This window comes from Anas platyrhynchos, chromosome 3, assembly GCF_047663525.1.
Source record: "Anas platyrhynchos isolate ZD024472 breed Pekin duck chromosome 3, IASCAAS_PekinDuck_T2T, whole genome shotgun sequence".
Classification (NCBI taxonomy): domain Eukaryota; kingdom Metazoa; phylum Chordata; class Aves; order Anseriformes; family Anatidae; genus Anas; species Anas platyrhynchos.
This window is the reverse complement of record NC_092589.1, coordinates 73,335,559-73,351,420: the sequence shown is the minus strand read 5'-3', so window position 1 is coordinate 73,351,420 and position 15,862 is coordinate 73,335,559. Positions and strand designations below refer to the sequence as shown.

The window sequence follows — 15,862 nt, the reverse complement described above, 5'->3', positions numbered from 1 at the left end:
AAGACCAGCATGCTTCCTTCAGGAGACATTTTGAGAATATTTGCTGTCTGATACAAGTGGGTGGATCCCAAAGACAAAAAACGGTCATTTCTGTTGTCTCTTTGAGACAAGTTCAAGGCATGTTCAGTATTGCAACATTCAAAGAAGGAAGTAATGAGGATGAAGCCAACCTCTTTTCTCTTTTTGTTTCTCTTACTTCTCTGTGGCGGAAGGGTTAAGGGTTCACTGATTTGCGTCCTTCATATGGTGCGCTGATTTCAGTGATTCACTTCTTCCTCACAGAAGACTGCTGAATGCAAAATGTAAAATTGCTTCTTGTTACGGTACGTTGCTGCTTGTTTGTGATGGTAGCTCTTCCTAGGAAATGCAGAAGGTCTCATTCTGTCTGCTGAAGGTGCATGCTAACCATATGTGAAACTGCTAGCAGGAAACCACCAAGCAAGTAAGCGCTTCAGACCAGGGGCAATATTAAGTAGCTGTTCAGAGAAAATGTATTTGCTTGTTGTAGCAGCACTGAAAGAAAATAGAGCTAATGTCAGAAAATAATTTTAGTTTAAAGAGACGTCCCACCATAAGACCATCTGTTCAGGATCTAAATCAATTCTCTTAGATATTACAACATTTTTTTTGTTCTGTCTTCCTGGATTTTCACATAAGCCCACTCAAAACTGTATAGCAAAACTGGCTCCCATTATTGCAACTGTGCTTAGGCCATCTTCATAACTCCTCATCTGTTCCTTTGCATTTAGCCCCATATTGGAGCTCTTTGTCTCATCTTCAAAGCCCTACACAATTTAGTGCTTGTTCTACCATCTGCTCATGCCCTTCACTGCAACCAGACAGTTAGATAAATGTTCCCATGCATTATATTTATTGCTGTTGCTGTTTGCATTCTGATATCTACTGATAAAAAGCCAAACACATTTGTGATATACAAGTAATTGTTTTTATTTCATTTCTCTGCGAACCAATAGTGCTTTTAAAGCTGTTAATGAGCAACAGTATGGATGGAGTTGTGGAGGCTGTCAGAGTCTTTGGCAATCTTTCCCAGTATCATGAGATCTGTGACTTCATCGTACAGAAAAAGAGTGAGTTTTGCATTTGTAGGAGTCCTGTTTTTAAATGTCTGTAGTTCTAAAAAAGCAAGATTTCTAATAAGCTGTCTGAGTTAAAGGGTAGAAGCAATCTTAGCTGATATTTTGCAAATTATGCCAATCTTAGAATCCAACAGTAGTCATTATAAACACCACTTTATTTCAGTTTCATTGAAATGGAAATACTGGAGTAGGAAAAACATGCCATGGTGTACCTTCACTAAGGTAAACACTACCAAAAAAATAATAATAATAATAAAAAAAACAAACACTGTTTTTCCTGAAGACTATAGTTTTGAATTTCCCTTCACTCCTTCATTTCCTCAAGTCCTACAGGTTTGTAGTGATTGGATTTGAAATGAAAATCGAAGTCAATTCCCATGTAGGTTCATTAGCACAAGTTTTTGATTCTGATATTTGACAGCTTATTAGTGCTTTGTGATACGCCTCAACAAAGAGACCTCCTGTTTGCCTCTGGGTGAAGCAGGATACAAGTCTTCTCAAGTCCTTTTGCTTTTGTTGCTTGAAGAGCTTTGGGAAAAATGGCTACTCCTTGCTACCCAGAGAAGGTGTGTCTTGAGTTTAATTAAACACCACTTCACTGCTAATTTTTTTCTGTCTGCCTGTCAGCGCTAAAAGTGAGGTGATATGCCACAACATACAACCTCTTCTTTCAAGGGTGAACACATCAAGGCTTGTTGGAAGGAGAAGGGATCTGCAAAGGAAGAACTGATACCTAGTAGTCGCTTGCTAATGAGCTGTCTCAGCCAAAGGACTGAATTTTCCACCTTGGAGAGACTGGTGCCAGTGTGCAGAGCTCAGGGGGAGCTGGGCGGCTGCCTCCCCACTAGGCAGGACCGACTCCCTTGCTGGGGTTGCCCTCCACTGCCTCCTGAGTTCAGAGTCAGCAAGCACTGCGAGATGCTACATGCCCAGCATCTGCTTCTTGCCTGTTCCCTGCAGGAGCCCCAGGCTGCAGCAGTCCCAGCTGGACTTGGTGCAGTCTAAGGCAACCCTGCCTCTCAAGGAGGTAAGAACTTCCCTCTGTGAGTGCCAAATGCCTAATCTTAGCAGTTTATGCTGACTCTGTAATTGAAAGGAGGGTCCTGGAAGTCTTCAAAAGACGTTTAGATGTAGAGCTTAGGGATATGGTTTAGTGGGGACTGTTAGTGTTAGGTTAGAGGTTGGACTCGATGATCTTGAGGTCTCTTCCAACCTAGAAATTCTGTGATTCTGTGATTCTGTGATACTTTTAAGAAGTAACCCTGTAATCCAGTTCGGACAATTTAAGCTCTTCTGATTGGATTTTCACATTACTTTGATGCAGAATTTTGTAGGTGTTGTGTTGAAGAAACTGGTGTTCAGCGTGATGTAGTATTGGTTATTACTCTGTCTTGTAAGCCTAATCTAGAAACATCACACTCGTATGCTACGATGTTACATTTTGGGGTAGGATATCCCTGTATTTGACTGCTTTCTGAGTGTACATGTTTCATAAGTGTGTTATAATGGCACTTGCGTGCTAAGTCCAACTTCTCCTTATCGTTTCCTTCTTCACAATCCAGTATACAAGTTCGTGATTGCCTTACTTGATGCCAAGAATCAAGATGTCTGTTTCTCTGCCTGTGGAGTTCTGCTCAATCTCACAGTGGATAAGGACAAACGAGCTCTTCTGATGGAAGAAGGAGGAATTGGGAAGTAAGTTTCTGATTATGTTTTCAAAGGCCACATTCTAGTAGTTTGGCCAAAGAGTTTCAATCAGATTCTTTTTCACTGGAGCCAATAACTTACAAGGATTCCTCCTTAATAAATATCTAGGATCTAATAGTCTTCAAGAAAGAGCCTTTCATATTCTTCCATATATGTGGGTGGGTTGGTTTTTTTTTGTTTGTTTGTTTTTAATTTTTGCAAAAGCCTTAAAGTGGTTTAGCCTGCTGCAGTGCCAAGAATTGTAGAATAATCTCCCAAAGACCCTCCTGATATATACAGGTGAGAGTACAACACGATAACTGAAGCATGCATGTCTTTGCAGTAGCTGCTTATGCCTGACTTAACTGGATCCTACGTGGTTTAAATGTACAAATAATGGACACCTTTAATGTGTATCTGTTTTAGCAGTGAAGGAACTAGGACACCCCACACGGTCTCTTAAAATTGTGGTAACATCTTAGTACTTCAGGAAGAACAATCTGATCTACCCGTGCTTGGTACAAAAAAAGCTCCTGTCTTCTCTCTCTGAGAGCTCAACTTTAAGGCACTTTTATTGTAAGTGGTATTAGATCTTGACAAACCACTGTGGATGCAACACTTGTGGCTTTGATGTGCAGATAATAGCGGATCCAGCTTAATTGGAGCAACATGAAAGATCTTGTTCTTACGCTTGTAAAGCAGTTGATACAACCCACATTTATGTAACAATATGCCAAACTTTGAAATGCTTTCCTGCTCATACATCATATAATTACTTATTTTATACAGCGTAAACAAGACTTTTTGTCTGCTTATCTTCCCTTCCCATGTTCTGGTTAACTTTGAAAATTTAAAAGGTGAAAAACAGACATAAAAATAAAATTCAGACTAATTGAAGAATAAACGTGAGAAATATGAGAAATGTCTACCATGTAGAATCATATATAGTATGAAATTGTCTATACTATGCCTCAAAATTTGTGAAGCAGGAAGGAAAAGCTAACAATATGAAATGAATCCAAAGAATATGCAAGTGATTACAGTCAGGGTGACCTTAAAAAAAAAAAAAAAGGCAGCTCTGTGAATTTTTGGAAATGAGGTTACTCTACCAATATATAGCGGTTCTAATAAAACAAGGAATTAGTCTCATCAGAGAGATAAACTTCAAAAAATTAAAGCAAGATCCTTTGTTTTTTCATCAGATGCGTGCCAGTCTTCTGCAGAAGGTGCTCTCAGAGAGGGAAGAAAAAAGCAAACTTTCTTTTGGTTGCCTTCCAGTTACTGGTGTTTCCAGCCACACCTGAATGTGATAGCTAACCTGTGGTTCCTTTGCTAATCACCAGGCTGTAACTCTCACGATGAAGCCAGGAAGTGAGGGAAGGTGGGCATCATAGTGTCGAGGAAGAGAACAGCAGCGAAGGATTGCTATTAGAGAGATCACTAGGGACAGCAGGTGAAAAACAGTGTTTACTTCTGCTGCCCCAGGACGTGTGAACAATGCTGTTTGGTAATGAGAACTGTGGCTAGGTACTGTATGTAAACTGGTACATGCAGAAAAGTTATAGCTTAATTTCAGAGTCCTGCTTATGATCTAGCTTGCATTTGATATCTGCAAAGAGGTGAGACTGGGAGAAAGGCCAAGAACCTAATGGTGCTTAATAAAACCAGCAGTTCTGAGAGGAGTCCGCTGGGAATGCAGGCTGAGCAAATACAAGAAGGGATGAAATCTGCAAAATAGTCAGACTCCACTGAACCTAAGAGGTAATTCTGTGAGTCATAGAAATAGCAAATTATTTTGGATAAGTCTTCTGCTGAAAGTTTTCTGGTTAGATCTTCTGACGTGTAATAAGCTGGAAGCTCTGACTGAAGCTTTTTCTGCATTCATATCATCTTTCCCAGGTGAATTTTTGGTGCCTGATAAGGTCTGCTTGCATTGCAATCTCTGCTGTGATAGCTACAGCTTTGGGACAGTCACAGATGGCCAAGAAATTTGTTGGAATTCAGCATCTTTGAATTGGTTGCATTTGTGACATATACGTGAATGAAATTGGTCAGTTGGGTTAAAAAGTTACTGGAGATGGACAGATGCAGACAGGCATACGTACATAGATGTGAGCAAAAGGCACATTTGCATCCTTAGGGAACTAGACTAAGTGAAAAAGAAGAGAATAGCATCTTAAGTTTATTAATGTAGAATTTTCCTGCAACCTTTCATGGAATCTACGCATTTCTAGACGGCCTGGATTTTGAAGGGCTCAGGAGAAAACTGCACGGAGCAAAGCACTGTTTGTGTTTGATACTGACAGGTTAGTCGACTGTTTACGAGACTTTGGGCCAGCGGACTGGCAGCTGGCTTGTCTGATCTGCAAAACCCTGTGGAACTACAGTGAAAACATCACAAGTGCGGCCTCATGCTTTGGGGAAGATACTGACACACTGCTGGTGCTGCTCACGTCACTCTTGGGTGAGATTCACAATGTTGGTCTCTTTAATTAATAATAGAAATAGAAGGGGCAAAATCAGCCTAGATAATAGGCTGATAATAAAATATTATTTAATTAATAATAGAAATAGAAGGGGCAGCATTGTTTGGGTGGGAAGTCTGTCTGTGGGGTGTAAGTGGTTGGCCCATACAGAATATCCAGCAACACAGTGGTTTATTGTCATGTAGCACGTTTAAAATGTAAATGAAATTGGAGCAGACCTTAACTAATTTTGATTTGGTTTTAAGGGGAAATTTAATAAAGATTAATGCTTGCTGTAAAGAAGACTACATGTTAGTCATACCCAGATACAATTGAGATCCCTGTGGTCTATTTTGTTTTAGACAATCAGAAAACTGGGTGGGTTTTGTGAGGATTTTTTTCTGGTCACAGAAATTCTTTAATTCTACTTCATAAGTCATTGCTTTCATTATATCCCTTGTCGTAATGATAGTTATAGCATACCTTAATATGAGAAGTAATCCCATTTATTTATCCGAAAATGCTCAGTATTTCAAGATCACGAGTGCACTTTTTAATACTCTGCAACATAACTGCAAACTTTACAGCCACAATCATACTTGAATTTCCTGGCATGCAGCAATGAATATGTATCTTTGTTTTGGATAATTCTTAATTGTTTTTTTTTTTTTTTCCCTCTGCATTTAACACTGCTTATTCCAGCAATTAAATTGACTGCAGAGCCCAGGCTGTGAAGTAATTGGAACTCTCATTAACGAGTACAGCTTTCATGAATTGGCCGTTCGTGTACAATCACAGTTCCAGTTCCAGCATGCAATGACAATTAATCAAAAATAGGTCAGAAGTAAATCAGAAGGCTTGTCTTCCTTCAAACTGTAGTCACAGGAGGAGCTTCAGAACAAAAAAAAACCTCACGTTACTCATTGGATCTGGTTCCTCTGTGTGTTAAGAGCCAACAAATTCCCAGTAATAGCAGCTGGTTCATATTGTCCCACATCTTCGTCCTCCCATTGTATCCAGCAGCAGCCTTGACCTGCCATTGCTCTGCTTCTATGGTTCAGGAAGCAGGAGGCAACTTCTGACGGTCAGACTGTCCTCCAACTTCCTGAGGGCGTGCTGATGGAGCACGGCACAGCAGACACCTCAGTCCACCTGCTGTGTGTGGCCTCCTCCCCTCTATTTTTCTTTCCCGTACCTGGAACAAGGTGACAATGGATATGCAGGAATCAAAGGGGAGTGGAGGTAGCCTTGTGTCACTTCAGAGAAGGTTCCCCCGTGACAGGAATCAAGCAGGGGAAGGGGTTGCTTGGAAAGGCTGAGGAGATGCCATCCTTGGAGGTGCTCAAAACCCAACAGTACCTGCACCCGAGCAGCCTCATCTGAGCTGGCTCTGCAGTGGGCATGGCCTGACCCAGGTGTCCCATGGAGCTCCCATACAACCTAAATTATCCCATGGTTCACCTGAATGTAGATCCGATGTCTAAGGCTGGGTTTTATCTCTGATGACAAGGTTTCCTCCTGCAGAGATGTGGCATTTCCATTCTTGAATGTTTGTTTTCTTTATTTTTTTTATTTTTTTTTTACATAAAGCCTCCTAAGAGGCATCTCCCCTCCATGCAGTACCCCCATTTTAGGCTAGCATTTTGTGATTTTGGAAGCTACTTCACCATCAGCATCTCTTTCATTCTGACAATTTGGAAGCCCTGTAGCAGCTTGGAAATGAAACATCACTTGCTGCTACTGGTAACCTCCTATGAAATGGAGCCATCTCCACGGATGAATACTTCAGCCTCTTCTTTTATGGCTGTTGCAGCTTGCAGCTCGGGCTCTCTGCTCTCCCAGGCACCTTGCCATTCTTTTACACATTAATAGCTGGTGTTTAAGCATTGACTCAGCGTGGGTAATGGAAGTTGCCCTTCAGCTCCCAGCAGGCAGCTCTCTTTAAGAGCTATTGAACAGATTGTGAACCTGGTGCTCTGTCGCAGCCTAGGGCGAAGATAAGTCATGCTGCCCATTAGGAGGGGGATTGCACCTTCGTTTCTGGTCCGTTTAGGGCCTAAGTGCTGTCAAATGTGCTTTCTGAGTGTTAAACTGTGCCATGCTCTTGCAGGAAAACGTTTGTTCAGTGTTATCAGCTGTGTTTGTAGAGCCCTGACTCAGGAGCATGCTCCTGGTTGCGGACTGATTCCCGTGAGGGTTTGCTTCTTTGCAACATCCAGTGGCAGGCACACTGGAGGGGAAAGAACAAGTGATGATGTCCTTTCATTCCTAACATTTCTTGTCTCTGTTAAGACTGTAGTTTTATTTATGAAGTTTGCGAGGAAGGGAGGGCACCAGTAGTGTATTAACTAGTATGGGCCAAGTGCTTTAAGCATGGCAGTGGACACAGCTTGACAGAGTCTTCACAAACCAGATTGGCAAAGTAATCATGACACAAAAACCATAGGTGTAGTTAGATGAACAGATTTATTTATTATTATTATTATTAGCAATTTTTTTGTAGATAATATTAAAACCCGTGTAGCTTTCAGGCTGACAGTCACAATGAGTGCTTGGCCTCAGAGACACAATTTAGCTATAGCTTGAGGTGTGAGAATAGTAGAAGCTACAATACACTTCTTACCATTTTCTGACATCCTTTATTTTCAGTCAAAGCCAAGCCCCTTAGACAGGGATGCTCCATTTGTCGTCAGCATGGAGTTGTTTTTAAGTCTTGAACTTGTATGTGCTGTGGTCAGAAAGTACGTAGTTGGGTAAATATTAACTCGGAACTGATGGTGGCATTTTCCTTGATTACAGATGAGGAGCTGGTACAGGATTACAGCCTCGACAGGGATTTAAGGGACTACCACAAACGCTATTGGGAGACAGAGTTCAAACCTGTGGCAGAAAAACTTCTTGACAGAATTCAAAGCCATCACTCCTTTGTTCCAGCTGTGACCATTACTGCATTTTAATCAGTTGTATTTTTTGTGATGTAGATTGTACAGCTATAGATTTCTCATGTACCTGGTCATTGCCATTGGTAAGTATGGTGGGGAGCACAGGAAGTTAATTTTTAGGAAGTTAGTAAAGCCTGGCATTTATATACTGGAAACTATCTTCTGAGAAGCTTGTATGAATTTTTTGCATGTGTAATTGCTTTTTACAATACATTTGAGTTCATCAAGCAGCTGTTCGGTGTGATTTGTCGATTAATTCTGTAGTTGCTTGGCAGGCAAGTTGAAACAAAGGGAAGGTTTCATGGTCCAGGTTTTGGGACTGGTGAGGAGAAAGCTTCAGCGAAGGTAATGAAATCTGCAATGTTCCTTTTGTCCCTACAGTCCGCAGAGGAGAACTGCTCAGCTGTTGAGCATGGTTTGGCTCTAGCAACAGCTCTGCTGAACTCAAAATGTTCTCAGTCGTTATCCCTTCTTTTCCCACTTTGAGGGGGGAAGATAAATGGCTTCAATGCCCCATTTGCTTCTTGGCAAAACAAGCGGATGTTGGTTCTTGAGGGTATTAAAGGCAGCACGATGGGTAAGTGCTCCCCTGTGAGGAGAGCGCTGCAGGCATTTGTTCTTGGCGTCCGCATCAAGGCGAGAGGCAGGCAACCACCACGCTGTGCAGTGCGGGGTGGGGAGGCAGTGGAAAAGACCTCGTGGCTACGTCCTGTCAGAAGGTCTAATCAGAACTGAAAAATGCTGAATATCTGCCTGAAACTGGCTTTGTTGCTCGAGTCCCTGAGATGGCAGGAATGCATGCAGTTAGGATCTGTTCAAAGACAATGCGAGTTATTTCAGGGATCCAACCAGCTGAACTGTGAACAATGGCCCGGAGCAGCGTGGTGTGCTCTGTAGCACGGCAAAACTGGGCATCCCGTGCTGGAGAGAGAAGCTGGGGCACCGCTGTCCTTGTTATCAAGAGTTTGTCCTGTGAAGGCTTCAGGAAGAGGCACGTGCGGGAGTGCTGGGTGGAGCAGAGAGGACAGCAGAGGCCTCAGAGCACTCATGGAGCTTCACAGATCCACGTCTTTTCCTGAACAAAACTCGTGGGTAACAATTCTAAGCCCCAAAATGCAGAATTTCTGATGTACTCTTACGGCATCTTCCGCCATTTGGTTGTCTTTGTGGCAAACTTCAGTGCAGCTCTCCTGTGACTTCAGGAGCCGTTCCTACTTAGAGATCAAGTACCCAGCCTCTGCCGCTGTCTTTTTTTCTTTTGTCTTGGTTGAACATATGCAGATATGCAAAGTTTTGAGCTGAAAATATGAGCTGGAAAGTCAGGGGCTGCTGGAGAGGATTGTTAATTGCTGCTGATGGGGCAGGTGGTTCTGTCACGCTCCCGTAACCAGATGTTCAAAAGAAAACGCTGTGCTTTTTCTTGTTGCTTGTTTGGTTGGTTTTCTTTCAAAGGTTGCTGGCGCAGACGGGGTGTGTTCACGCTGCCACTGGGAGCAAGGCCACGCTCACACCGCCTCCTTCCACGTGTTGCCAGGCCTTTTGGGCAGCTTCCCCCACCTCCACCTCTTGGGGTGAGTTTTGAACACGAACACAACTCACACCCATGACACTCGGGTGAGGTGCTGCTGCTGCGCCATGCAGCAGACAAAGGCAGCTCACACCACGTCAGTGACTATGCTGGTGTCGTGGCTTGTTCCTGCCTCACACCTTGGCATCCCACACTGCTGCTGCACTGTGCAGCGATAGCAATTTGCCACTGTCACTGATTGTTTTCACGTTTTTAAAGATATTGTCACTGCTCTTAACAGTCTTGCTTGCTCTGCACTACTTAGGACCACAAAAGCGTTGGTACAGGGAAAACCCCAAGCATTTTTCAGCCCCGTGCTCCAAGGTGAGTAGCTCTGTGCGTGGTTACAATCGCAGGTTGTGGTTAGTCCTGTCTGAAAATGTGACGGTGTGAAGTCCTTCACACGCTGCTCTTTACTGCTTCAAAGGGGAGCGAGTGTGTGCATGTCCCAGCATGTGTCTGGAGGTTTGATGCTGGTACCATGCAGTCTGGGCTTTCTGGAAGTTTCCTGCCTACCTCTGAACCAATAAAAGGACAGCAGGGCGACCAGATGCTGCAGAAACTCCACTCGCAGGTTGGGAAGACACTTTTTTTGTACGCTGTTAGGCATAAGTTAGTTTTATGATATGCCTTCAGACAGGAAAGTTTTGCTGTTTTTGGAACCTCAGAAATCCTGTATTTTTAGTTAAGAGGAAATAGCAGATGCTTCCTGTTAGTCACAATTTTCGACAGTTTATTAATTTCTCCCCTAGATCATTTTAGATATTTTAGCTTCTTGGATTGTAAGTGTTCTCAGAGCGGGCTGTGGTGACAGAAACCAGTCTGAGCTAGCTTAACTCCACTTGTGGGGTTGGGCAAACCCATATCTTTCCTGCCTTACACAGTAGGCTCCTACGTTCCGGTAAGCAGGTCAAAGTTTCTACCCCCATTACGGCCAGCTATAGGAGCGTGTCCCAAAAAGTTGGTCACTCAGGCATCAGCCATAATCCTTCTGGATTTCAGTAAGGCCTTTGTCCAGAAGGATGGTATCAAACTGCCCATCGTTGAGCTAAACACGTTCACACCAGGCTGGGCAATGACCTGGCTCATGGGCTTGCAGTAAATGGTTGCAGAGTAACGGCACAAAGCTGTGCCAGGGAGGTTCAGGCTGGACATCAGGGAAATTCCTTTACTGTGAGGGTGGTCAGACACTGGAAGCAGCGTCCTGGAGAGGTGGTTGGTGGCCCGGGGCTGTCAGTGCTCAGGAGGCATTTGGACAACACCCTAGAATCATAGAATCATAGAATCATAGAATATCCTAAGTTGGAAGGGACCCTTAAGGATCATCAAGTCCAACTCTTGACACCGCACAGGTCTACCCAAGTTCAGACCATGTGACTAAGTGCACAGTCCAATCTCTTCTTAAATTCAGTCAGGCTCGGTGCAGTGACCACTTCCCTGGGGAGCCTGTTCCAGTGTGCAACCACTCTCTCTGTGAAGAACCCTTTCCTGATGTCCAGCCTAAACTTCCCCTGCCTCAGCTTAACTCCATTCCCGCGGGTCCTGTCGCTGGTGTTAATGGAGAAAAGGTCTCCTGCCTCTCGACACCCCCTTACGAGGAAGTTGTAGACTGCGATGAGGTCTCCCCTCAGCCTCCTCTTCTCCAGGCTGAACAGGCCCAGTGCCCTCAGCCGTTCCTCGTACGTCTTCCCCTCCAGGCCTTTCACCATCTTCGTAGCCCTCCTCTGGACACTCTCCAACAGTTTCATGTCCTTTTTATACTGTGGTGCCCAGAACTGCACACAGTACTCGAGGTGAGGCCGCACCAGCGCAGAGTAGAGCGGGACAATCACCTCCCTCGACCTACTAGCGATGCCGTGCTTGATGCACCCCAGGACACGGTTGGCCCTCCTGGCTGCCAGGGCACACTGCCGGCTCATATTCAACTTGTTGTCTACCACGACCCCCAGATCCCTCTCTTCTAGAGAAGAAGATCCCTCTCTTCTAGAGAAGACCCTAGATCGCATGCTGTAACTTTTGGTTAGCCCAAAGGCGGTCAGGCAGTTGGACTTGATCACTGTTGATCCCTTCCAACTGAACTGTTCTAAATCCCCCTCCCACTCCCTGGTGCCTCTTGCCATAAATTCCTCAGCCTGACTGCACAGAAGTGAATATCCCTTTTGATGCCAGAGGCCTTTTTGGCAGTTGTCTGTGAAAACTAGCAATCTAATCTGAAACTAAGTTCACTGCTGGACCGTTTTAAAATCCATGTTAATCTCCAAGTGATATTTAGAGCTAGCTGTTGAAAAGAAGTGGTTGTATAAAAATGTGTTTGGTATCTCCAGTCACCTCCCACCCGTTACCTGTGAGGAAACAGAAAACCCTGTGTGGCAGAGCTTACCTGAATAGTGGGTAGAGGGCTGAGGGATGGAATGAGGGAGGAGACCAGGAGGGTATGAGAGGTGTTCCCGCTGTAATTTTAGTGAAGAGCTAAGTACATTTTTTAAAACTTTATCTCCTACCACTTTAGACTCAATTGAAAACATCATGGTTTGTCATTTTAAGTATGTTTGCTCAGTTACTGTTTCAGGCATTTTAAAAGTCTTCAATATAATGGGTATGTGAACGAGTGAGTCAACCAGCAGGAAGAGAAATGTGAAGTTAAACCACACACAGACACCAAGAGAAAAAGTTGTTACCTTTATTTAAAAAATACCAATAATACTGACAAATTTAAAAAGCGATTCACACTCATACAAAAGTATTCATGTGTTCTCCAAAACCACTGTATATTAAATGTCAGCATTTTTAATCATGTTTTGATTTACTAAAAATAGATCGTATTTAGCCTAGTTATTTAAGCAACTGCAAAAAAATCAGTAAGACCAGCGTTGGGCATGTAATACAGTAGGACTGTTTGGCAGTCTAGAACAACATTCCCACACCTTGTCCTAGCTCCTGAACAGGTATCGGTTCCCCCTTGAAAAACAGGACAAGAAGCTACTCGACACTTCGTGTAGTTAGATCTCTAAAAAGCTCGGAGGACCGATGTCCTCTCCTCTCCATAGGAAGACCATTGCACTTTGGAGCTCACCAAATAATGCTGAACAAACGTCCTCTAGCATCTTAAGGCTAAATTATTTGAGAAAATTGACTGCTATCTTTCAAATCATCAGTGTGGACAGAAGAGGTTGAGTTCTGATTAAAAAGCTAAGTAACGAGGCTTTTTTTTGAAACCACACACAATAAAGGCTCAGACAATAGCAGTGCTTACTTTCACTTTTAGCTTAACTGGAACAGCCTGGGTCTGTTCACTCCACCAGCACAAATAGCAGCATCAACGTTTTCTAAGATTATTCTTGTAGGGAAAGCAAATGTCATCAAGTCCCACTTCTTTTCACGCTCCAACTCCTGTCGTATTTGCCTTAGAAGATCTATATGCCTATCATTTGCTATATTGCCACAAGTTCATAGAGTGTCCCGTGCTGTCTAAAGCCAAAATACCATGATCAGGCAGCACTTCTGCACAACCCTGTCTTTTCAACTGCCAAGCGTTCACTGCCTACTGGCAGCAGCGATATTCCAAACACGGAAATAGCTGAAACTAAAGGAGTTATGGCACAATGGGCGTCTTAATTTATAGCTACCGTTGGTCCTGAGGCTTCATATCTTCCTCTGCCACACTGCAGCTGCACAACATTCCAACGTCGCCAGGCAGCCGGAGGCATCAGGTCATATAGCGAGTAATAGCTCTCAGAGCATAAAGTAGTTCGGCTTGCATCCGAGCTTCTACCAGAAGCAAATTTACATGGACCTTTCGGAAACAAAACAAGTTGAGCGTTAGCAAAGTGCTCACAGTGACGTGCTCGGGTAAAAGGAAGTCTGTGGGGCTGTGGGTTTCGCATTAGTTTTTGCCTTAGCAGTGGGGGAGCGCCTTGCAGGTTTCAGCTACCCAGCTCGTTAGCTCTATCAGGAAAGCTTGCTGAAGGAGGAAAGATTTAAGGAACGCTCTGGTACCGTAGCACGGCACAGCAATGGGGCACGGGTATGTTTAAGCAGGGCCAGGGTCATAAGAAGAGGTAGGTGACCTTTAGCAGACCAACTGGTTTAGCTGGGAAAAAAACAGACAAGCTTTCAAGCACAGAAGCCCTTCATCAGCAGCAGACTATGTGCAGCTTGGGAACAACTGCTGAAATTGAGCTCAATTCGGTTAATTAATTAGTTGAAGGCAAAAGGGTGGTTGGTACCTGTGGAGCGGAGGGGGTTGTTAGCAAAGGAAGAGGTGATAAGGTCGTTTGCCCCTGTGGGACAGAGAGAGAAACACAGGTAATTATCACCTGAACAACACGGGAGTGGTTAGCTGAGGTGAGGCATGTCAGAAATTGTAACATGCCGTGAAACTATTGTCTCCGTTGGGGTAGAGGCTTTCAGTAGCTGCCAGAGGTACGAATCTGAGTGCCCCAGTTCATCTTCTCAATGTATTTACTGTATTTCTTTGGGGAGGAAATCAGAAACTATGTGGTGGAGGGGGGTGAAAAGCATTCTCTCACTGGCAGCAGGTTGGCTGAGAGTTTGGTTTGGCATGTAGGGGCTGTGTTCGGTTTCATTGATATTATTTCCATGAGGACGGTGAGAGTGGCTGGTGATTGCATTCAGGAACATGTAAGATCCTTGGATTTTGATGGTTAAGGAGATGCAAGGGCTGGGGCTTTAAAGAAGGGTTTATGTGCTTGAAAGCTTGTAAGTCTAACAAAAAACAAACAAACTATACACAAGGTTTTGTTTCACCCTTAAATCATCCCAGTTATAGTATCCCTGTTATAACTAGGTATCTCTAACCTATTTTCATGAGGAGTTTAGCAAGAAATGGAGCCCTTGATATGAACACTGATTAAGAAAAAAAATTTTCAGTCTGGGCAGTGCTATCCCCCCGAATTAATTTACTGAACACAAGCAGAATCCCAGTCACATCAGCCAAAGCTCGAGTGCCAGCTGGGTAGGTGTGGCGTTAGCATGCCAAACAGGTCTCCCACCCATGTCCCTCAGACCACACGCGCACTGTACCTTCTCAGAGTGTTCAAACTGCCTCCAGAAGCTATCGTACATTCTTTTTGTGGTCTTTTCGGGAGTGCAAACCACAGTCTTGATATAAACTTTAAAGCTGCGGTCCAACAACTGATTAATTTCACCATAGTCATAATCATCGTATCTGTTCAGAATTGAAAGAAAAACACTTTCATTTTCCAGAACCAGATATTTCACTTGCCTTGGTTGTAGGTTCCTTCAAGAAAATAAATTGCTGTGTAATTTGTACCACTAGTGGCCCTTCCCCAGACATATAAATATGTTTAAAATAAAAACAAACATGCATGTTTGCTTAATAAATAGCTCTGCTTTGCTCTGAGGAATAAAAAAACAAAAAAGTATTTTATATAGAATTATGTATAGGAGTAAGAATTATGTATAGAATATGTATAAGATAAAAGCTGGTATGTATAAAACACCGTAGCAAAACTGACCTTATTCCAAACATACAATGAATATAGTTCCAGATCGCTCGTCTTAGCATTGAGGTATCCACGTCTTTGTGCATGGCCATTGTGTTGTAAGTCAGATTATAGGCAATGTGAAACTTCTCATCGAGGAGCTGTCCCACATCTGGGTAAAGACGGTTAACCAAGGAATAGCCGTGGTCTTCCCAGGAATAATCCTTAGAAGAAGTAAAAACGCAGAATGGAGCATTTCAGAAAGGAACTTGTGAAGGCCTCGTGCTTTAATGTCATCTCTCTCAGGGCACATCATCCAGTGTGGGGGTTTTGTTCAGCTGGTTTTTGCTCTAAGTCTTGCCATCCATGGGGCAGTAAGTTACAGCACAGCATTTTCTGGGTTTGGTATTTGCCAGACACCAAACAGACCGCACCCCAAGCTTCCTGACAGCAGCCCCCGTCCTTGTTACCTGAGCTCGGAAGGTGGGCACGTGCATGCCGTGCCTGGAGAAGTCTTTGTAGCCATAGCTGGTATCCTCAAAGTGACGAGACACATCTCTTGTGGGTGCTGATTCTTCATCTTCTGTTAATTGCAAAGAGAATTTCATGCAATTTCAGTAAGAACAAACTGGAAATGTAC

The 15,862-nt window shown here is 43.6% G+C and overlaps 2 protein-coding genes across 17 annotated transcripts in view; one reads left to right on the top strand and one right to left on the bottom strand.

Annotated features, from left to right (window-relative positions):
- ARMC2 (armadillo repeat containing 2) overlaps positions 1-8,422 on the top strand; it is a 64,454-nt gene extending 56,032 nt beyond the window's left edge. For 6 of the 8 annotated variants that reach the window (XM_072036129.1, XM_072036130.1, XM_072036128.1 and 3 more), the window contains 4 exons: positions 975-1,088; positions 2,660-2,792; positions 5,090-5,247; positions 8,048-8,422. In XM_072036129.1, coding sequence (XP_071892230.1) covers positions 975-1,088; positions 2,660-2,792; positions 5,090-5,247; positions 8,048-8,205 — 563 coding nt within the window. In that variant the 3' untranslated portion in view covers positions 8,206-8,422. Of the gene's footprint in view, positions 1-974; positions 1,089-2,659; positions 2,793-3,985; positions 4,165-5,089; positions 5,248-8,047 lie in introns of those variants that run through there. The other 2 variants (XR_011808426.1, XR_011808427.1) reach the window with 2 other exon arrangements.
- Positions 8,423-12,423: 4,001 nt separating this feature from the next.
- SESN1 (sestrin 1) overlaps positions 12,424-15,862 on the bottom strand; it is a 70,214-nt gene continuing 66,775 nt past the window's right edge. For 7 of the 9 annotated variants that reach the window (XM_038175890.2, XM_038175893.2, XM_038175895.2 and 4 more), the window contains 5 exons: positions 15,693-15,805; positions 15,256-15,446; positions 14,801-14,945; positions 13,984-14,037; positions 12,424-13,550 (listed from right to left, as the gene is read on the bottom strand). In XM_038175890.2, coding sequence (XP_038031818.2) covers positions 13,464-13,550; positions 13,984-14,037; positions 14,801-14,945; positions 15,256-15,446; positions 15,693-15,805 — 590 coding nt within the window. In that variant the 3' untranslated portion in view covers positions 12,424-13,463. The remainder of the gene's footprint in view (positions 13,551-13,983; positions 14,038-14,800; positions 14,946-15,255; positions 15,447-15,692; positions 15,806-15,862) is intronic. The other 2 variants (XM_038175892.2, XM_027454740.3) reach the window with 1 other exon arrangement.